The sequence below is a fragment of the Bubalus bubalis genome, chromosome 6 (assembly GCF_019923935.1).
Source record: "Bubalus bubalis isolate 160015118507 breed Murrah chromosome 6, NDDB_SH_1, whole genome shotgun sequence".
Classification (NCBI taxonomy): domain Eukaryota; kingdom Metazoa; phylum Chordata; class Mammalia; order Artiodactyla; family Bovidae; genus Bubalus; species Bubalus bubalis.
This window is the reverse complement of record NC_059162.1, coordinates 115461119-115484553: the sequence shown is the minus strand read 5'-3', so window position 1 is coordinate 115484553 and position 23435 is coordinate 115461119. Positions and strand designations below refer to the sequence as shown.

General features: G+C 42.9%; 1 protein-coding gene across 1 annotated transcript in view; it reads left to right on the top strand.

The window, feature by feature from the left end:
* Positions 1–23435, top strand: part of IQCA1 (IQ motif containing with AAA domain 1) — a 184264-nt gene that overhangs the window by 116279 nt on the left and 44550 nt on the right. The window contains exons 12-13 of the mRNA XM_044945334.1: positions 12469–12527; positions 16439–16521. Of these exons, the coding sequence (XP_044801269.1) occupies positions 12469–12527; positions 16439–16521 (142 nt within the window). The remainder of the gene's footprint in view (positions 1–12468; positions 12528–16438; positions 16522–23435) is intronic.

Here is a 23435-nt window from a genome sequence, read left to right as displayed (position 1 = left end):
AATTGTGTAAATGTAGAGTTTTGAGTTCTCAAAACTCCAATCCAAGCGACCTTGGGAGACATAAATATGATTTCGTTTCGTAAGCTGAGACTTAATTAGCTATATTAAATCCCCTCCTTAAGAAGACCATTACAAGAAGGGGAAGGGACAACCTTGAACATTGGAAAGGAGAAAAAGGACTCAGAGGGATACAGTTTGGCTGTGTTATTCCAGCTTTATCCAGAGAAAGTGACTTGATCAGAGATTATACAGCCACCTGAGCACCCCTCTTGAAATACAGATATGACCTTAGCACTCCATACTGAAACCCTTCAGTGACACCCTAGTTCCCACAAGGATAAAGCTGACAATCTTCTGCCGGGCTTACAAAGCCATGCTTGACCTGGGAAGGGTTCCGTCTTCAGGCTCATCACCCACCTCTCCCTCCCTGGCTGCACTCCAGCACCCTGAGCTTCCTCTTTGTCCGTCAAACACACTGTGCTCCCTCCCACCACAGGCTGCTCTCAAGAACTGTGCTTGCTCCCACAGCCTTGGTCCTGAGTGTAGTTAAACCCCTACTCAACCCTGGGGTCAGTCCAAGTCCTTTTTCCTCAAGAAAACCTTCTGGGGCCTCTGAGTAATTCTGGTTGCTCTGCAGGCACTGGACACTGTGCTGCAGTGGCTTCCTGGTGCTTTGTCAAGTTTCCATGTTATATTTACTGACAAGATCTTTTTGTTCGTATCTGCCTTCCCATATCTACTGAAGTGCAGAGACTGTGTGACTGTCTTTGCTGCTCACTACTGTAAACTTTTCTGGCACATAGCAAGTCCTCAGCGCATATTTTTGAGTGAGTTAATTTATCAAATCCAGATCCTATGCAGATTGACCCCTCTCAGCTAGATCAGTGCCTTAAGATGCCACAGTCATGGCATTGGTGAAAATTCAGAGCATCCAGGCACCTTCTTTGCTATTCCATACTCAACAAGCAACCTCCCAGTGAGTTACTGTGGTTTCATGTTTATTTTGCAACAAGAGAGAAAACTATAGCCTATTTCAGCAATGATACTTCACAGTACAGTTTAATCTACTTAGCTTACAGTTTTGTCCACCTTCTCTTGGGATTTGGAGATCTAAAAGCTGATATTGAGGGACAGATCATCTTTACTAATTGTTCCTTTCAGTAGTATTTATTGAGCACTGTATGCCAAGTGCAGTTCAAGGCATTTGAGGTACACAAGATAACGAGACAGACAGAGTCTGTACTGGCAGAAACAAGTTTCCAGATACACAGGACTGTCAGTCAACCCTGGATGCGCTGTGGCCCCCATTATGACATCACTGCCATAGCAAGAGCATCCATGGAAGGTGCTCTCTGGGGAGACGGCCCACTGTGGTCTGGCCATGGTTTCCTCATCCTGTTCTGGAGTAACCTGGAGCACATGTGGCCCCCAGCTTTGGCCATGGCCAGTGTGGGCAGATAGAAATTTAGAATCGTCTTTTTAAAGAAACAAATGAACATTCTTCAACTGGGAAGTATGGTATCCAAAAGTAAGAAGTCTTCTACCTGGTTTAACAACAGTGTGGACATAGTAAATGCAGGTTGACCTCAAAGACAAATCAGTAGGAAATACAAACTGAAGTACAGAAAAAATAATAATATAAAGAACAGATAAGAAGGGAGATTTGAGGCATAATCAAATGTTGTAACATATGTGCAATTAGAATTTGCCCCAAAACAGGAGGATGGAACAGAAGCAATAAATGAAAAAGTAATGTTTGTTAAATTTTCCAGTTCAGACGAAATACATAAAGCCACGAATTCAAGAGCTTCACTGAGGTTCAAGAAGAATGAGGTCCAGACACATCAGTCAAAATGCTGAAAGTCAAAAGGAAAGTCTTACTAGATTTTTTTTTTAAAGCACATTTCCTTCAGTGTCATGAAAAATAAGAAAGACTACGGAGTCTCTCCATAGAAACTATGAAAGCCGGAAGGAACAAAGTGGCATTCTGAAGGACTGGGGAAAAAATAACCACCAATCTAGAATTCATACCCAATGAAAATATCCTTCAAAACTGAAAATAGAGATATTTCCAGACAAACAAAATCTGAGAGGACTTGTCAGCCACGGACCCACAATGTGAAAACACTAAAGGGATGTTATTCTTCAGGCTGAAGGAGAGTTAGCTCAGGTGGGAGAACAGAGAGCAGAGAGGTAAAGGGAATTCTCAGCTCTGAGAAACGGGAACATGGGGCAAATGTAAAAGGCTGAGGACTCCTAGAATAACCTGGCTTTTAAAGCAAGCAGAGCAAGAGCCATGTGTGTCTGTACCATATATACAAATAACATACAGAAGAAAGGGCACACAGCAGTAAATGGGCGTGTGGCTTGATTGCATTTCTCAGGGAGCCATGAAGGGCTAATCTAAGGTAAATTATAATAAGCTGATGATCTGTTTTGTAATTTTTTTAAATGATACTAAAATGTATAGCAAAAGAGGAATAGCAAAGATGAGTAGAGAAATAAAAATTAATTGAAAAGGATACAAGAAGGAAAAATAGGAACAAAAAGAAAAGTAAATTAATAAATAATAAAAAGAAAGGAAATACAAATATGATAGAATTAAACTCAACAAAATCCATAATTACATGAAATGAAAACAGACCGAATGTTCTAATTAAAAGACAATAATTTCCATACTGGAAAAAACCAAACTCTGCTATTTATAAGAAGCACAGCTCAGTTCAGTTTAGTTCAGTTGCTTAGTTGTGTCCGACTCTTCGTGACCCCATGGACTGCAGCATGCCTGGCTTCCCTGTCCATCACCAGCTCCTGGAGCTTGCTCAAACACACGTCCATCAATTCAGTGATGCCATCCAACCATCTCATCCTCTGTCATCCCCTTCTCTTCTTGCCTTCAATCTTTCCCAGCACCAGGAACTTTTCTAATGAGTTGGCTCTTTGCATTAAGAGACTAAAGTATTGGAGTTTCAGCTTCAGCATCAGTCCTTCCAATGAATATTCAGGATTGATTTCCTTCAGGATTGACTGGTTTGATCTCCTTGCAGTCCAAGGGACTCCCAAGAGTCTTCTCCATCACCACAGTTCAGAAGCATTTTGCCTTTTCATACTGTTCATGGGGTTTGCAAAAAGATATAAATAAAGTGTACTCACATTTTAAACATTTAATTTTGATTGGGGTATAACCGCTTAACAATGTTGTGGTAGTTTCAGGTGAACAGCAGAGGGACTCAGTCATACACATACATGTAACCATTCTCCCCCCAAGCCCCCTTCCCATCCAGACTGACATATAACATTGAGTAGAGTTCCATGGAGAAGCATACTTTAAACGTAAAGAATAGGTATGTTGAAAATAAAAGAACAGTCAACCATAAACCATCAAAGCACTAACCAAAAGGTAGCTAGTGTAATTCAATATCAGACAAAGCAGACTTTAGGTAATAACCACCCTACACCATTCAAACAATGGAAACAGCGAGAGACTTTATTTTCTTGGGCTCTAAAATCACTGCAGATGGTGACTGCAGTCATGAAATTAAAAGATGCTCCTTGGAAGAAAAGTTATGACAAACCTAGACAGCATATTAAAAAGCAGAGACATTACTTTACCAACAAAGGTCCATCTAGTCAAGGCTATGGTTTTTCCAGTAACTATGTATGGATGTGAGAATTAGACCATAAAGAAGGCTGAGCACCAAAGAATTGATGCTTTTGAACTGTGGTGTCAGAGAAGACACTTGAGAGTCCCTTGGACTGCAAGGAGATCCAACCAGTCAATCCCGAAGGAAATCAATCCTGAATATTTATTGGAAGGACTGATGCTGAAGCTGAAACTCCAATACTTTGGCCACCTGATGCGAAGAACTGACTCATTGGAAAAGACCCTGATGCTGGGAAAGATAGAAGGTGGGAGGAGAAGAGGGTGGCTGAGGATGAAATGCTTGGATGGCATCACTGACTCCATGGACATGAGTTTGAGCAAGCTGTGGGAGATGGTGAAGGACAGGGAAGCCGGGCATGCTGCAGCCCATGGGGTCATAAAGAGTTGGACACAACTAAGCAACTGAACGACAACAACACGCCATTCAAACACCTCAAATAAACAGGATCCCTGCTCCAGTACACAGCAGCAAAGCTGCATGCAGAGCCTACCCCGTGGAGACACAGGAGGCAGCCCAGCATCCTCTCTGGAGTGGTGTGAGAGAAGACCGGAAAGTCGCCACCCCTCCCCCCCTGCTGGGACGGATCTGAGGAAGCCAAGAGGACAGTCAGGATTCTCACCAGTTCCCAGCGGTGACAAGGCCACCTTCACCTCAGTGTCATCGGAAGACCACCCAGGGGGAGCCAGAGGTCTCGCCCCCTCACCCAGAAATAGAAGGAACTTCCCCTCACAGTGGAGTGAGGAATCCATCCTTCTACCTTCCTGACAGTAACCATACAGCATGTACACACAACTCCCCTGACGAGTGGGGTCAGAGTTTAACCAGAAGATTTAAATTCAGAGGAGCATAGCATAATGGGCTTCCCTGGTGGCTCAGTTGGTAAAGGATCTGCCTGCAATGCCGGAGACCTGGGTTCAATCCCTGGGTTGGGAGGATCCCCTGGAGAAGGGAAAGGCTACCCACTCCAGTTTCCTGGCCTGGAGAAGTCCATGGACTAAGTCCATGGGGTCGCAGAGAGTTGGACACAACTGAGTGACTTTCACTTCACTTCACAGCATAATACAAAAATGTTTAGGTTTCATTGAAAGTCACTCATCAAACAAGAACCTGGAAGATTGCAAACTGAAGGAACATAGATAGTAGATCCCCAGTCTGAAATGTCAGAGATGTCAGAATTATCTGACAAACATTTTAAGGTTGTCATGATTAAAATCTCTCAGTGAGTAATTATGAAGCTACTATACACAAATTAAAAAAATATAAAGCCTCAACAAAATAGTATATGATACAAAGAAGAAGCAAATAGATATTTTAGAACTGAAAAGTACAGTATCCAAATTATTGGTTGAGCTCAGCAGCAGAATAGAGGTGACAGTGGAAATAATCACTGAATTCGAAGATAGGACAATAGAAATTATCCAGTAAGAACAACAGAGAAAATCAACTGAAAAAAAAAACAAAAAGCTAAACAGAGAATCAGGGACTGTGGGACTGTTAAAAAAACATCTTATATTTATGTCATCAGAATCTCAGAAGAGAAGGAGGATGAAACTGAAAAAGCATTTTGAGAAATAATGATTGAAATCTTCCCAAATTTGATAAAGAGATATAAATCTGCAGATTTAAGAAGCTGAGTGAACCCCAAACAAAATAAATCCAAAGAAATCTGATCTGAGATACATCATAATTAATCTTCTGAATACTGAAGACAAAGAAAAAGTCTAGAAAGCATCCAGGGAGAAAAAAAAAAAAAAAGTGACCCTTTACCTATGGGGAAAAAACACCTTAAATGACTGTGGATTGCTCACAAAAAATTGAGACTAGAAGAAAGGATACAATACTGTTTCAAGCACTGAAAGAATTTATATGCCACCAGAATTTATACCCAGCAAGAATATTCTTCAACAGTGAAGAGGAGGAAATCAAGATGAAGGAAAACTAAGATTTTTTTCACCAGTAGAATCACCCTCAGAGAATTTCTAAAGGAACTTCTTTAAATGGAAAGGAAAACCTGGAGTACCAGAAGGCAAGAAAGAACTTGTAAGAAAAAACATAGGTAAAAGAATAGGCTTTTCTACCCTTTCTAAATTATGTTATTTGATTGAGGTAAAAATTATAATACTGTTTGACATGGTTCTCAATGTATACAGAGGAAATATTTGAAAATGTTAAGAAATTATGGGGGTATGAGCTAAAGGATACAAAGGGAATTACGGTTTTTCTACTTCACTCAAAATATGACATGAATAGACTGTGATAGCTATACATATATAATGTAACACCCAGAGCAACTACCAGAAAACTATCCAAAGAGATACACTTAAAGAACACCATCAAAGTGAAATTCTAAAAAAAAAATGAAGTCACTCACAGGATGACAGGAAAAACCAAATAAAATAAAGAAACAAAAAATATAACAAAAAAAATAAAATGGTAGACTGAAGTAAACAGTCTAAATACAATAATTAAAAACAGAGATTAGCAAAGTGTATTTAAAAATATGACCCAACTATATCTTCAGGAGCCTCATTTGATACATTATGATATAAGCAGGTATAAGTAAAAGGATGGGAAAATATACCATGCAAACAATCAAAAGAAAGCTATTATAATATCACATAAAGGAGATTTCAGAGCTGAGAAAATTGTCAAAAACAGGGAAGAACCTTATATGTGGTAAAAGAGCCAATCCACAAAACACATAGTAATCCTAAATGTTCATACACCAAACAGCAGAACCACAAAACATAGGAAGCAAAATCCAATAGAACAAAAGGAAAACAAAAATCTACAGTTACAATTGGAGACTCAACACATCATTCTCAAGAACTGATAAAATACTAGGCAGAAAATCATCAGCAAGGATATTGAAGAACTCAACAATACCAGCAACAAACAGAATCTAGTTGACATTTATAGAACACTCTACTCAACTTCCCTGGTGGCTCAGATAGTAAAGAATCTGCCTGGAATGCAGAAGACCTGAGTTTGGTCCCTGGGTTGGGAAGATCTCCTGGAGAAGGAAATGGCAATCCACTCCAGTATTCTTACCTGGAGAATTCTGTGGACAGAGGAGCCTGGCAGGCTACACAAAGAGTCGGACACTATTGAGTGACTAACACCACCCAACAAAGAGAATGCATATTCAAGTGGCCACAGAACATATTCCAAGGTGGACCATATTTTGTGCCATGGAACATATCTCAATAGATTGAAAAGAGTTGAAATTATGAAGAGTGTCTTCCCCTACCACAATGGACTCAAACTAGAAATCAGGAACAGGAAAGTAACAAGAAAATGTCCAGGCACAGGGAAACTAAACAGCACACTTCTAATTCATAGGACAAAGGAAAACAAGAAAATAAAAACATGTAACAAAAGTGTAAGATATAAGAATACCTGGGATACAAGCAAAGCAGCCCTGAGAGGGAAATTTATAGCCTTAAACACATACACAGGGGCTTCCCTGATGGGCCAGTAGACAAAGAATCCCTGGCAACTGAGCAAGTCGGTCACCCTAGGCCCTCAGCACCTTTGCCATCAATGGGCCCCTTCCTGGATGAAAAAAATACTAAAAAGATTACATGACTGGATTGCTATAAAGACAAGTGTATACCAATAGGAGCTTCACAGTGGTAAAGAATCCACCTACCAATGCCAGAGACACAGGGACATGCGTTTGATCCCTGGGTCAGGAAGATCTCCTGGAAAAGGAAATAGCAACCCATGCCAGTATTCTTGCCTGGAGAATCCCATGGATAGAGGAGCCTGGCAGGTTACAGTCCATGGCGTCACAAAGAGTCAGGTATGACTGAGCGACTAAGTACAAACAGATACACTAGAAAAAAAGAGGGAAAAGCTCAAATTCATCAGCCAAATTCCTACCTTCAGAACCTAGAAAAAGAGGAGGAAAATAAAAGTGAGCAGAAAGAAGAAAATAAAGACCAGAAATCAGTGAAATTGAAAACAGAAAAACAGTATAGAAAGTAAATAAAACAGAGCTGAGTTTTTGAAAATTATCAGTAATTGACAAACCTCTAGTAAGACTAACAAAGAAAAAACAAGTCACAAATTACCAACATCAGGAATGAAGCAAGGTTTGCCACCACTGACTGCAGACATAAAAAGAATAATTTAATAAAGGATACTGTAAAAACAACTCCACACACACAATTTGACAACTTAACACAGGATGGACCCACTTTCCCTAAAAAATACAAACTGCCACAACTCATTTGATAGGAAATAGATAAATTGACTAGCTCTACAACCATACAGAAGTTGAATTGTAATTAAAACAATTCCCCATGTAGAATCTCTGGGGCCAGATGATTTACTGGAGAATTCTACCAAATGTTCAAAGATAGATTAACTCCAATTCTACACAGTCATGTCCAGAAAACAGAAGAAGAAGGAACACTTCCCAACTCATTTCATAACAAGCTAGTATTACCCTTAAATGAAAACCAGACTAAGACAGTACCAAAAAAAGAAAGCTGTAAGCCTGTATCCCTTGTGAATATGGATGCAAAATTCCTTAGCAAAATATTATCAAATAGAATGAAACAATAAAGAGAATTATAAACCATGACCAAATGGAGTTTATTCCAAGAATGCAAGCCTCGTTCAATATTTGAAAATCAGTAATGGAATCAACTATATTAATGGGCTAAAGAAGAAAAAAAAAATCACATGATCATATCAGTTAATACAGAAAAAGCATTTGACACAATTTAATACTCACTCATAATAAGTTCCTCAGAGAAACTGGGATAGAGAACTTCCATAAAAAACACCGGCAGCTAACTTTTTACTTTACAGGGAAAGACTAAATGTTTTTCCCCTAAGACTGGGAACAAGGCCAGTGTGTCCACTCAGTACACTCTCATGAACATAGTGCTAGACATTAGCCAGCGCAGTAGGACAAGAGGAGGAAATAAAGAAACAGTCCTTATTTGTAGATGACATGAATGGCTATTTAGAAAATCCCAAGGACTCTAAAAACTCCTAGGAATAAAAAAGTGCATTCAGCAAGGTTTTAGGATACAAGGGGAACATATAAAAATCAGTCATATTTCTATCTACTAGCAATGAACAGGTAGACACCAGGATTAAAAATATATCACTTAACATCACTCAAAAATGAAATACCGAGGTGTAAAGCTAACAAAACATGTATAGGACTTGTATGCTAAAAGAACACCATGCTGATGAAAGAAATCAAAGACCTAAATAGACAGACATACTATGCACATGGATTGGAAGACCAAATGTTGTAAAGATGTCAGTTCTTTCCACATCAGTATACTAGATTAATCCAATTCTTATTGAAATCCCAGAAAGATAGTTATAAACATAGATAAGATTATCTTAAAATGTATATGGAGACAGTGAATCTAGAATAGCTAAGATGATTTTGAAAAAAGAGCAATAAAATAAAAAGAATCCATGCATGTGATTTCGAGGCTTATTATACAGCCATAATAATCAAGACTGTTTGCTGTTGGTAGAGGGTTAAACCACAAATCAGTGAAACAGGACGGCTGAGGTATAGGCTTGCACAAATAAACCTGACTGATTTTTGACAAAGATGCAAATGTAATTCAAGCAGAAAGGATAACCTTTTCAATAAATGGTGCTGGAGCAGGTGGACATCCACAGATTTAAAAAAGGAGGAAAACAACCTTAAGTCTTACATATTGTACAAAAATTAACTCAAAATGAATCATGGACGTAGATGTAAAATGTAAAACTATAACTTTTAAAAATAAATAGGGGGATATACACAATGGAATATTACTCAGCCATAAAAAGGAAAACATTTGAGTCAGTTCTAATGAAGTAAGTCAGAAAGAGAAAGATAAATGTCGTATTCTAACGCATATATACGGAATCTAGAAAAATGGTACCGAAGAATTTTTCTGCAGGGCAGCAATGGAGGAAATAGACATAGAGAACAGACTTACGGACATGGGGAGAGGGGAGGAGAGGGTGAGATGTATGGAGAGAGTTACATTACCGTATGTAAAATAGATAGCCAACGGGAATTTTCTGTATGACTCAGAAAACTCAAACAGGGACTCTGTATCAACCTAGAGAGGTGGGATGGGGAAGGAGATGGGAGGGAGCTTCATAAGGGAGGGGATGTAGGTATACCTATGGCTGATTCATGTTGAAGTTTGACAGAAAACAACAAAATTCTGTAAAGCAATTATCCTTCAATTAATAAATAAATAAAAATTTTAAAAATTGATGGAAAAAATACATACGGGAAAATCTTTTGGATCTAAGGTTAGCAAAGCCTTCTTAGAATTAGCACTGAAAGCACAAATCCATTAAAGGAAAATTAGGATTTCATCAAAATTAAACATGTTTGTGAAAGAGCCTGTTAGGAGGGTGAAAAGAGAAGCCACAGATTGGGAGAAAGTATTCACAGACCATGTATCTAATGAAGATCTAGTGTGTAGAACATAAAAAGAACACTCAAAACCCAACACTTAAAAAAGAAAACAACCCGATTATGATATGGACAGAAGACAGGAGCTGACATTTCACCAAAGTGGACATACAGAGGGGAAATGAGCACAGAAAGGATGCCTGTCATGAGCCATTTGAAAAAAGCAGATTAAAACCACAAAGAAATCACTCCACACCCACGAGGATGGCTGAAATAAAAGCATTGGCAACATCAGTTGCTTAAGAGGACAGGGACAAACCATTATCACTTTTATATGATTGGTGGGAGGGTAAAACGGTGTGATCAGCTCATGAAATTTGGCATTTCTTAAAAAACCTAACATGCCACCGTGTGTGTGTGTGTGTGTTCAGTAGGTAAGTTGTATCCAGCTCTTTGCAACCCCATGGACTGTAGCCCGCCTCTGCCCACGGAATTTTCCAGGCGAGAATACTCGAGTGGGTAGCCATTTCCGTCTCCAGAGATCTTCCAGACCCAGGGATCCAACCTGCACAGGAGGACTCCTGTGTCTCCCGTGTTGGCTGGTGGATTCTTTACCACCTGGGAAGCCCACAGCAACTGCCATACAACCCAGCAATTGCACTCAGGAGCATTTACCTCAGATAAATGAAGGCTCACACGCGTGTGCGCGCACACACACACACACATACACACATTTGTTGTACCATGATCAGTTCGTAATAGACCCAAACTAGAAACAATTGAAAGTAGAGTGAACTATTCGTGCATACAATAACCTGGAAACATTTCCTGAGAATTATGATGAGTGAAAAGCAAGAAAGTAACATACTCTAGGGTTCTGCTGATAGAATGTTCCTGAAAGGACAAAAGTTGTAGAAACAGAGAAGGGATTAGAGGTTTCTAGTAAAGCCGGGGAGCAACTTGAAGGACGCTTATGGTGATCGGAAACATTCTTGACTGTGTCCGCATCAGATCAATATCTTGGTTGTGACCTTGAGAGAAAGTGCTGCAAGGTATTACCATTGAGAGAAACACTCTAAGGTTACATCTCTCTGTATCTGTTCTTGGAACTGCATGTGAATCTAACATCATCTCAAAATAAAAAATTTCAACTTTTAACATGCATGAATGCTGTAATCGTAATGCTGACTGGAGGAAGCCAGACGCTAAAGAGTCTATATTGTAAGACTCCATGTCCAAGAACAGGTGATGTGAGTCCACAGAGAAGTCAGAGGAATGGTTACCTACAGACTGGAAAACCACGTATGTGGTCCTATGTAAAAATTAAATGTGAAAAGTTTATCAACCAGATGTGGTTACATAAATTATGATGTAATAAAAAATAATAAAGAATGGATGAATGGGAAATGGACGTGGAAGAGTGGAAGAGGACAGAGTGCATATATACCCTACTGTGTATAAAATACATAACTAATGAGAACCCACTGTAGGGTACAAGGAGTAAAAAGAAGGACCCGTATGGAAAATAAATCACCAGTCCAAGTTCGATGCATCCAACAGGGCACTCAAAGCCCGTGCCCTGGGACAACCCAGAGGGAGGGGATGGGGAGGGAGGTGGGAGGGGGTCCAGGATGGGGCACCTGGACACCCGTGGCTGATTCATGTCGGCCGGTCGGTTCAGTCGCTGCGTCGTGTCCGACTCTTTGCGACCCTGTGGACTGCACGTGCCATCTCGATGTATGGCAAAAACCACCACAACATTGTAAAGCAATTAGCTGCCAATTAAAATTAATTAATTAATTTTTAATAAAAATAAGGACCCAAAGGGAATCCTGTATAACAGGGAACACGAGTCACCCAAGGAGCATGAGATGCGGCAAAGAAAGATATGGGTCAGGCTGGGGAACTTGAACTTCATCCTGTGGGCATTGGGGAGGTATTTGAGACCGAAGAGTTCAGCGATAAGCTCTGCTCCAAGGGACCACGTCCCAACACTGCCCGGCAGCCGTCACAAGGAGCTGAATGCAGAGCCCTTGGGATACCAGAGGCCGCCTGGCATTTCCAGCTCCAGGTTTGGGTCTGGATGCTAACCGAGAGGCAATCAGAACCGAGGACAAACACAGCTGATGGTGCACGGGGCGCTCTCATCCTTTGTCGTCAGCATCCCAGGACCCAGAAGAAGACCCAGGACGCCGGGGCCTGTTGGGAGCTCAGGGTCCGTGCGGGTGTCAGGGTGGCCACCTTCCCCTGTGCGCGTGAAGTCTCGCTGCTCCAGATCCAGGTGCCACAATTGACTATACCATTCCCCACCCCTCAAACCAGCCTCCTCAGCTCATTTCTAGAGCTCATTTTTCTTTGTTTTTACTAAATGGTTGGGGTTTTTTTTCTTCTTCCATTTTTTTCCAGAAAAATAAAAAGAAGAAAGGCAGAAAAGGGAAGAAGGATAAAGATCTGACTGTGGACAGGTGAGGGGTGCACCCTGGGGGCGGGCAACCCAGAGGAGAGTCCGGGACGTGGCTGGGTCCTCTAGGCCTGGCCTGGGAGAGGCACCGCCCCACCCGGCTCTGTACCCGCCACACCCCTCATCCTGGCAGAGCTGGTGGGCGAAGGCCCCGGACCACCCTGCAGTCCTGCACCCAGGCCGGCATCCTCAACTGGGGACGTGCAGACTCAGCCCGTCACTTCTGAGGCCGTGTGACATTTTAAGCTTTAAAATTCTTGGGATTCTGAAGAAGTTTATTAAGAAATAGCATCCTGCTATAGCTTCTGAGGGAATTCTGAGACTTGAGGGCAGACACAGTTCTTATTCCCTGCCCGTCCCTGGGTCTGGCCACTGGGGCCCTTTATAAGTGCTCCTCGAAGCCAAGGATGAGGACTCGTCACAAAGGGATGGTTCCATCTCCTTCAGCTTCATTGGCTACACTTTTATATTAATGGGTAATTGTAAAAGCTCACTTTAAGCTGAAATGGCCTTCAGTGCTTTAGCATTAGGAATAGTTGGGGCACAGGTTTTCAAACATTTTCAAGGAGTTTAATTAAAATCCCCTCCAAGGGAATGGCAGGAAATCATTTTGAATGCATACACCTTTCTTTCCCTTGGGTTTGTTAACAGGTGACAGGTGTTGCTCCCTGTTAGGTGTGTCCCTAGTTCCTCTTTGGACTTCCCAGGTGGCGCTCGTGGTAAAGAACCCGCCTGCCAATGCAGGAGACACAGGAGATGCAGGTTCGATCCCTGGGTTGGGAAGATTCCCTGGAGGAGGAAATGGCAGCCCACTCCAGTATGCTTGCCTGGAGAACCCAGTGGACAGAGGAGCCTGGTAGGTTACAGTCCATGGGGTTGCCGGGTCTGATGCAACTGAAGCAACTTAGCATGCAGGCATGCTTGTTCCTCTCTGGGTGCAGTGACACAGTCCCAAACTCTACTTGAGAGAGGACCCATGAGAGAGGAAGCCAGCCTGGGATCGTCCACGTGGAAAGTGGGAACCAGAGCACCCCGGAGCTCACGCACGCCCTGGGCCCCCAGAAGGAAGCCTCTGCAGTGTCGCCCAGCCTGGGTGTGGCCTTGGCTCTGGGGAGAGACGGCTTCCTTAGGATATGCCTGGAAGGAGGAGCTGCTGAGTTTCCATTGTTTGGGGAAAGGTTCAAGGTCAGGAGCGGTGGCTGACCGCTGCCCAGTCAGCATTCTGAGACACAGGCCCCCCAGTTCCGGGGGAGACACCTCCTGCTGGTGACTGATACTGATGCCTCCTGGGGACACAGGGACATCATGGTCCCTGACCTGGAGGAGGGTCCAGCCCCTGCCTACACGCGGAGCCCCCTCTGTCTTTAGTGACTCTCTCGTGTCCTTCCATCAGTCTTTCTGAGAAGATCCTGCTAAGTGTCTTATTGGATAACCACCCAGAGCTCACCTCGAATCTGCCAGTACAAGCCGACTACTAAGTTAACATTATCCACTCACGTTTAAAGAACCGCACGACTGGGTACAGCTCTGCCTTAACCACACAGGGCACACGCGTGCAGCTCGTGAACCCTGTCTGTTAGACGATGAATGCGCTCTTGGCATATGTTTCTTTACAGTTGAACTGTCATAAATGGGCCACAAGCAATTCTCTAGTGAAATGAAGACCATTTTATGATCTTTAAAAGTATTTTGTTCACTTTTATGCCCAAAAGTACAGAAATACCTAGTCATCTCATTCCTGGAAGACTTTTTATTTTATTTTTGAAAGCTTAATGACTTTAAGACTTAACGAATGTTACTCATTAAGTAGGATTCAGTTAGTGGGCTAGTTCTCCACCAAGACACTGTAAGACAGCTTCTGTTTCTCTCACCGACTTAGCATAAACCTTAAATCAGCACTTGTACCACAGTTGATAAGATACATAGCTTTAGACTTTTTTTATTCCATAGCAAGAGTTGATTTCACTGGAAAGATCCAAATATAGGTTTGTATTCCAGGCTTCTTAAGATATTAGGTTTTAATTATTTTAGTGAATCTTCTTCAATTTTATGTTAATATTTTAGACATATGTTTGTATTAAATATTCGAGTTCAAACACTGCAACTTGTACTTCCTTGATACAGGTGAGATACATCATCCCAAATTCCATGTACAATGAAAACTTGCTTACTTCTCGGTGGAGAGCACACTATTTTAAATATATTTGATAGAATAAAGTTTCAGTCAACCAAAGGCTAGAGTCATTGAATTAACATCTATCCCAATAGTATTTGGCTTGAATCTCAGGGATGTACTTGAGTATTTTGTTTTTAATTTTAAACATTTTATTTTATATTGGAGAATCAATGTTGTGGTAGTTTCGGGTGAAGAATGAAGGGCCTTAGCCAGACATATACAGTATGTCCATTCTCCCCAAACTGCTCTCCCATCCAGGCTGGCACATAACATTGAGTTCCTTGTGCTCTACAGTAGGTCCTTGCTGGTTATCCATTTTGAATTTAGTCTTTTTTCAGTCACACTAACTTGAATCATAGAATAAAGAACATTTTAGACATATCTACAGTTCTTCATTCTAATGAAAGACTAGGCTGAACCAAATCATAAGGCTCCTAGAAATGAAATGGGAAAAGATGAGACATCTCAGAGGACTATCAGTTCAGTTCAGTCGCTCAGTCGTGTCCGACTCTTTGCGACCCCATGAATCACAGCACGCCAGGCCTCGCTGTCCATCACCAACTCCCGGAGTTCACTCAAACTCACATCCATCGAGTCAGTGATGCCATCCAGCCATCTCATCCTCTGTCGTCCCCTTCTCCTCCTGCCTCCAATCCCTCCCAGCATCAGAGTATTTTCCAGTGAGTCAACTCTTCGCATGAGGTGGCCAAAGTACTGGAGTTTCAGCTTTAGCATCATTCCTTCCAAAGAAATCCCAGGGCTGATCTCCTTCAGAATGGACTGGTTGGATCTCCTTGCAGTCCAAGGGACTCTCAAGAGTCTTCTCCAACACCACAGTTCAAAAGCATCAATTCTTTGGCGCTCAGCTTTCTTCACAGTCCAACTCTCACATCCATACATGACCACTGGAAAAACCATAGCCTTGACTAGACGGACCTTTATTGGCAAAGTAATGTCTCCACTTTTGAATATGCTATCTGGACAGTATTTGAATGTGATTTATCAAAATTCCAGCAACCCAAGCCCCACTTAATTTCATTGGGAGTTTCATTCATTAAGTGGAATACTATCTTCATTTTTTCCCCCAATTAGTATAAATTGCCCGTGTGCTGGCTACATGCCCATGCACCGCCCCCCCTACCCCGCTTAGAGAAGTGATTTTGTCATCTGTAAACAGCAGAGAAGAGCTTAACATGCTCCTAAAGAATTACTACACTCACAGCTTTTGACATTTTGTCTTTCACATTAAAATGATTTCTGTTATAAGCCTTTGTTCCTTATAGATATTTCTTTTAAACTATTATGCTGTGGAGTTAAAAGGAAACATCAATTTCATGAAGGATTAATGATCTACTACAGCTTGCAGATGCTAACTGAATATATAATTATGGGCCCATTACATTACTCTTATTGGATAATTTCTGACTCATATTTGTACCATTATGAAGGCTGAAGAAAGGGCAGACTTCAAGAGTTATAGCTGCTCTCAGATTCCCAAAGATATAATTCTTATTAATAGGAAATATCAGATATACCCATGGATGAGTGAAAGTATTGTTTTTAAAAAGCCTAATTCATCCCCAAATTGTAAAAAGGGTTCAAACATCAATTTATTTGTGTACACATGAATGTACTTTGAATTAGACCTGGTTAAAGTTTGCTACATTTGTGAGGATTAACATAAACACTGCAGATTTGATGTGTTTGCTCACGGAATTGATGGTCTTCTTTTTCCCCAGGACCATTGAGTCTCTGTATAAGGAACTCGTGGAAGAAGGCTTACTGATTCAAGCACTGAAAGTCAACCTCTCAGATTACATTGGTAACGTACACCAACAAAGATGCGTGTGTGTGTCACATACGTATGTCACCCCTTGGGGTTTAAGGACCCAACGGAGGGAAGTACGTTTCATCTGTGTTTTATCCCAAATCTGGCCCCTGGTGGCTTGTAGTAAATGTTTGTTGGATTGAATTGGTTTGAGCTCTTCCTGCGCTGGGATCTAGTAGGGTTGACTGTCTCCCTTAATGTAGGAGAAGCAGATTTCCAAACCTACTATCCAGGCTCCCTAGGGCATTCTTTCTGGCTGAAGCTGAATTGAGGAAAAGAAGAATTGTTCATGCTCTCATGATTATCAAAATGCCCTAGAGGCAGCACCCGGTATTTCCAACACAGAGTCCTTTTAGGAGGAATTCCTTCCAGAATTCTATCTAGGGGCCACCATGGGAGTAATAGGGAGGAACGCGCTCAGCCACTCAGTCGTGTCTGACTCTTTGCAACCCCATGGACTGTAACCCACCAGCCTCCTCTGCCCGTGGAATTTTCCAGGCAAGAATACTGGAGTGGGTTGCCATTTCCTACTCCAGGGGATCTTCCCAACCCAGGGATCGAACCCACATCTCTTGCATCTCCTGAATTGGCAGGCAAGTTCTTTACCACTGAGCCACCTGGGAAGCCCCAGTTGGGAGGAATGAGGAGGGGACATTTACTATCACCGTCTTCAGCTGATGTCTCTCTCTTAATGTTTAAAAAAACAGGCCCAAGGACCTGAAAACGTATTTAAAGGTTAAAATCCTTCCCACCTCCTTCCACCCTAATATAAACCTCATGTTCACTTTTGTGCATCTATAATCAGCGAGGACATCCTCCCCCAGAAACACAAAAAGATAATCACACTCAAAAAATTTTATATCATACCCAATATCTAGTCAATAATCAGTTTTTCCCAATAGTCCTAGCTAGTCCTTTGTAACTGTCTTTCTCAATCCAGAATACCATCCGTGATCATGGAGGTGATGGTCGTGTTATCATTTTAGCCCTTTTCATTCCTTTGCATGTGTGCATGATAAGTTGCTCTCCATCATGTCCGACTCTTTGCAGCCCTATGGACTGCAGCCCACCAGGTTCCTCTGTTCATGGGATTTTCCAGGCAAGAATACTGAAGAGGGTTGCCCTTTCCTTCTCCAGGGGATCTTCCTGACTCAGGGGTCAAACCCACGTCTCCTGCATTGGCAGGCAGACTCTTTAGAGCCACCAGGAAACCCGTCATTCCTTTGTCTGCAGCATTTTCCAGGCTTTTTCAGTCCTTCCCAATGTTGACAGTTTTAAAGTGTCTGAGCTGTTTTACAGACTGTCTTTCAGCTGGTTTGGTTTGATGGATTCCTCCTGACTTGATTCATGTTGAATGCTTTTTACAGGAAAAAAAAAAATTGGCAATATTGTGTCCTCCTCAGCCTTTCATGCTGAAGGCATATGATGAAGCTTTGTCCCATCACTGGTGATGTGAAGTTTCATCCCTGATGAAGCTTCCCCAAATCCCTCCATTTTAAAGCATCATTTTCCCCTTTATTATCAATGATAATCTACAGGGGATCCTGGGGGCTCTGGAGATTCTGCTCCCAACCATATTAAAGGTTTTAGCATCCACTGATGATCTTTGCCTGCATTGATGGGTGCTCTGGTGGTCGTAAAGTGGGTATGTTCTAGTTCTGTCTCCTCTTCTTTATTTATTAGGTACCATTCTTCTGGAAAAATTTCCCTCCCACCTTCCTTTTAAAATTTTTATGGTATCAGTGTGGACACATGGACTCTTTCTTCTTTTTTTTAATTGTATTGTAACCCATATCCATGTGATTCATTCCAGTGTTTACAATGACCCAGTTTCAGCCTGTGAGAGCAAAAAGACTAACATTTCCCTTGGATCAAAAAATGATACTTTAATCCCTTTGAAACAGAGACACATTTCCTTCTTGGGCACTTGGAAGAACCTTCATTTTTCCTAATGTTATAAGATTTTAACAGGCTGTGTATTGAAATATGTATTGGATTTCTATTTATTTCTTGTTTCTTCTTCAAATACTGTAGGGTTTTTTCCTGGATTGCGTTGATTATGTTCTGTTAATTCTGTTTATATGAAAAAATACCACTGTTAGCAGAAGTCTATCTCCTTACTTACAGTTGAGGTCTCAGTTCTGTCTGCTTTCTCCCTTCACATCATGTCTTTTATTGCTTCACTGAATTCCTGGTATTAGTACAGAGCCTGGCAGATGGTAGAGTCTTAAAGAATTGTTGTTGTTCAGCTGCTAAGTCGTGTCTGACTCTTTGCGACCCCATGGACTGCAGCACTCCTGGCCTCCCTGGCCTCCACTATTTCCCAGAGCTTGCTCAAACTCATGTCCACTGAGTCAGTGATGCCATCCAACCATCTCATCCTCTGCTGCCCCCTTCTCCTCCTGCCCTCAATCTTTCCCAGCATCAGAGTCATTTCCACAGAGTCAGCTCTTCACATCAGGTGGCCAAATTATTGGAGTTTCGGCTCCAGCATAAATCGTTCCAATGAATAATCAGGGTTGATTTCCTTTAGGATTGACTGGTTTGATCTGCTTGCAGACTAAGGGCCTCTCAGGAGTCTTCTCCAGATCCACAATCCAAAAGCATCAGTTCTTCAGTGCTTGAAGAATTAATGGACATATTTCTCACCTTCTTACTGGTTTCCTACCCATCTTGGACTTTCTCAGTGATCTCTTTTGTGAGTTTCCAGATAGCATCTTAAAGTTGCCTGAGGTCAGAGCAAATAGAAATCGGCCTCTGAAGCATGACCTCAAATGAACATGACCCAGTCCAGCAAAACAGTCAAGCAGCCTGCAGCTTGGCTCCCTTTTGCCTTTTCCATGTTTTTCTCATTTCTCCCAGTTAAGGTCTTATCTTGAAAAGGTGGCAGTGGATCCTCCCAGATCCCCACATAAAAACTAGACAAAGCAACTAGATGGCAAAAGTCCATGGACAGCATTTACACCAAAACAAAATGAACCAAGTTTCCCCTCAAAGCCCAAAGTTCAAGCCATTGGGGATAAAAAATGAGAAGAACCCCAAAGCAGCCAGCAAGCACTCCCTGGAGAGCAGAGCGCGACCACGGTAGTAACTGCAGGTGGGACCGGGAGGAGTTTGCCCACCGCACCGGCAGAGGCATGACAACGGACAGCCTCAGAAAGTCTGAGCAGCTGCGAACAGTCCAACCGCTAGATGCTCTTGAAGTTGACCCTTCGAAGACAGGGCCTTATACTGCAAGGAAGCTCTTGGAAAGTAGAACTGAACTGGAACCACTGAATAGGAACAATAGAGATGAAGAAGAGAAAAGATCCAGAATAAATTGGGGGAGGGGAACAGAGCCAGGACATCACAAGAAGCAAGCCACCATACTAATAACAGATACGAAAACTACAGAAGACAGGGCTCTCTGGGATTTAAAAAGCTACCCTGACCCCAACTATCTTCTCAGCATACAGGAGTATTAGCTCATATATTTAAGCAATGAAAAGCAAGGTCAAAGCCCATGCAAAGCTTCTATTAAAAAAAAGGAAGAATAAGGAGCAAAGTAACATCACAGAAAGAGATACTCATAGAGCAGACATACTTGGAACCTACTCTTTCAAACCAAGCAAATAAACATTAAGGAAATTATAGAAGGGATTTATAGAAGATATGTAAGAATACACAAAATGGAATTAGAAAAATGCTGAAATGAGTCGGAAAAAATGAAGTATTTTAAGGGGAAAAATCGTTTTAGGAGAAAACTAAATTACAGTGAATACAAGAATGAATAAAGTCAACAAACAAAGCTTTAAGAGAAATGAAATGTGAAAGACAGAAATTTTTAAAATAAAACTAGAAATGAAAAGTGAGATTAAAAGATTTACAAAGAAAGCAACAAATACTAAAGGTAGGCAAAGAAAATCCACATCCCTGAAGAGGAAAACCAAAGCAAAGGAAGAGGGCACACACTGAGAAGTTTTATTCATGAAAAATTTATTCATGAAAAATTCATGAAAAAGTGCAAACCGCATAATGGATGATTATACTTTGTATGTGGGACCATCACCTCCAATGGACCAACAGCAAGACGTATTCTAATAAAAGTGCCAGACGTAGAGAAGGAGAAAAACCTCTGGGCATCACCCCTCTCCTTTTCTGGCTCAAACCTGGACAAGCAGGGCAAGTGGTCTGTGCCTCGCCAATTCCCCATCCAGGCTGGAGTTGTCTGGGGGGGTTAGCATGTAACCCACTCCAGTGTTCTTGCCTGGAGAATCCCAGGGACGGGGGAGCCTGGTGGGCTGCCATTATGGGGTCGCACAGAGTCAGACATGACTGAAGCGACTTCGCAGCAGCAGCAGCAGCATGTGTAATTCCACTCTCTTCTCAACACCATGCAAATCCCAGAACCCACTAGGGTCATAGCAGCTAGGACTGAAAGAGACTCAGCAGAGAGGACATTCAAGTTCACCATGTCTGGCCCCCCAAGGCTCAGCTCCCAACCCTCCCCCCTGCCACCGCCTGGTTCCTTGCTGTGCCCCTCCACATCTGCCCAGCTCTGAGCACTGGCCCTCTGCCCAAAAGCCAGCTCCCACCGCAAGCTCAGGTATGCCAGAGAGAGTGTGTTTCCTTACCCTTTATATCACTGTCATTTAGCATCACAGCTGCTAAGCTACCGAAGTTAATCAAATTCAGTTCTTCTTACAGTGTCAATCTTTATTTTCTTGGGCTCCAAAATCACCACAAATGGTGAATGCAGCCATGAGATTAAAAGACGCTTGCTCCTTGGAAGAAAAGTTATGACCAACCTAGACAGTATATTTAAAAGGAGAGACTATTTTGCCAACAAAGGTCCGTCTAGTCAAGGCTATGGTTTTTCCAGTAGTCATGTATGGATGTGAAAGTTGGATTCTAAAGAAAGCTGAGCACCGAAGAATTGATGCTTTTAAACTGGGGTGTTGGAGCAGACTCTTGAGAATCCCTTGGACTGCAAGGAGATCCAACCAGTCCATTCTAAAGGAGATCAGTCCTGGGTGTTCTTTGGAAAGAATGATGCTAAAGCTGAAACTCCAATACTTTGACCACCTGATGTGAAGAACTGACTCCTTGGAAAAGACCCTGATGCTGGGAAAGATTGAGGGCGGGAGGAGAAGGGGGTGACAGAGGATGAGATGGTTGAATGGCATCACCGACTCAATGGACATGGGTTTGAGTAAACTCCAGGAGTTGGTGATGGACAGGGAGGCCTGGCGTGCTGCAGTCCATGGGTGGCAAAGAGAAGGACACGACTGAGCGACTGAACTGAACTGAACTGAACTGAACTATGAGCCCCATCACTACCCCAGCTATCAAGGCCTCCAATTCCCAGGGAGCATCCAAAGGCTGGGGAGATATTCTGGTGCCCTCCAAGACCCCATGGCTCCCACGGGGGCCACTCCTGCCTGCCCAGGACCCTCTGTCATCCAGGGCTCTCTCTCCTCTCCTCGTCCTCCAGGACACAGGGCTGATGCCCACCGACAGAGACCCACTTACCAGCTCCCCGCTCGGGCTGGGAATGTCTCCCCCCTCCCGCCCTCTGAAGCTGCTGCTCTCTGCGATGCTGGTCCTTTCTGTGCCTCAGTTTCCATGACTATGAGGATAACAACAGCAAGTGCCTCCCTCAGTTCCTGTGAGAGTTTAATGAGTGAGGAGATGGGGTATCCAAGGCCATGCTGGCACAGAGCTGGCTGTCTCTCTGTGTCGCTGGGGTCTCACCCAGCCTTCCGCGGGCTCAGGGTTTGCCAACAAGAGGACTTTTTGTTCAATATTTATTTATCTATTTGGCTGTACCAGGCCTTGGCTGCAGTATGTGGGATCTAGTTCCCTGACCAGGGTTCGAACCCCGGGTCCCCCTCATTGGGAATGCAAAGTCTTAGCCCCTGGACCACCAAGGAAGTCCCTGTTTCTCATTATTTCTTGTGTGCTTGTATGTTCCTGTTCTCTGCATTTATTTCCTCTTTCTGTGTTCATTCGCCGGGGCTGCTGTAACAGGAACCACAGAGGGGCAGAGGGGGCAGCTTAAACACCAGAAAATTACTCTCCCAGCTCTGGAGGCCAGAAGTCCAAGGCCAAGGTGTCAGCGGTGCTGGTTCTTTTTAGAAGCTCTGCGCTCTTCCGGCTCCCCCTCTGTCCTGCTCCCTGGGCCCCTGCCCCCTGGAGACCAAGTGTCCTTGGGCTCACATGGCCTGTGCTGGCCTCATCCCTGCATTTGTTATCCTACCCGGGTGGTTTGCTGGTGCTCCTTGGCTTCCGCTGTATCTCCCGTCTCTGCCTTCATCCTCACGTGACCTCCTCCCTGTATGTGTGTGTGTCTTTCTCCAAATGTCCCCTTTTTATAAAGGACACCCTTACTGGATTAGGACTCACCCTAAGAATCCATCAGGGATTGAACCCATGTCACCTGCGTTGGGAGGCGGATTCTTTATAATGAGTAGCCAGGGAAGCCCCACTGAGACACATTTTAAGTGTTTCTTAGAGCCAAAGCTAAAGGGAGATTTTAGGCTTTCTATACCCTATGTGTGGGGCTTTCACAGTGGCTGAGTGATAAAGAATGTACCAGCCAATGCAGGAGACGCGGGTTCGATCCCTGGGTTGAGAAGATCCCCTGGAGAAGGAAATGGCAACCCACTCCAATATGCTTGCCTGGAAAACCCCATGAACAGAGGAGCCTGATGGGCTACAGTCCAGGGGGTCGCAAAAGAGTCGGACACGACTTAGCAAGTAAACAACAACCACCCTAAGAACCTCAGCTTAGCTCGTTTCCTCTGCAACGACCCTATTTCCAAAGAAGGTCACATTCTGAGATACTGGGAGTCGGGGCTTCCACATATGGATTTTAAGAGGACACGTTCCTGTTCCTCTCCCTGCTGTTGTCCTCGGCTTCCTTGCCC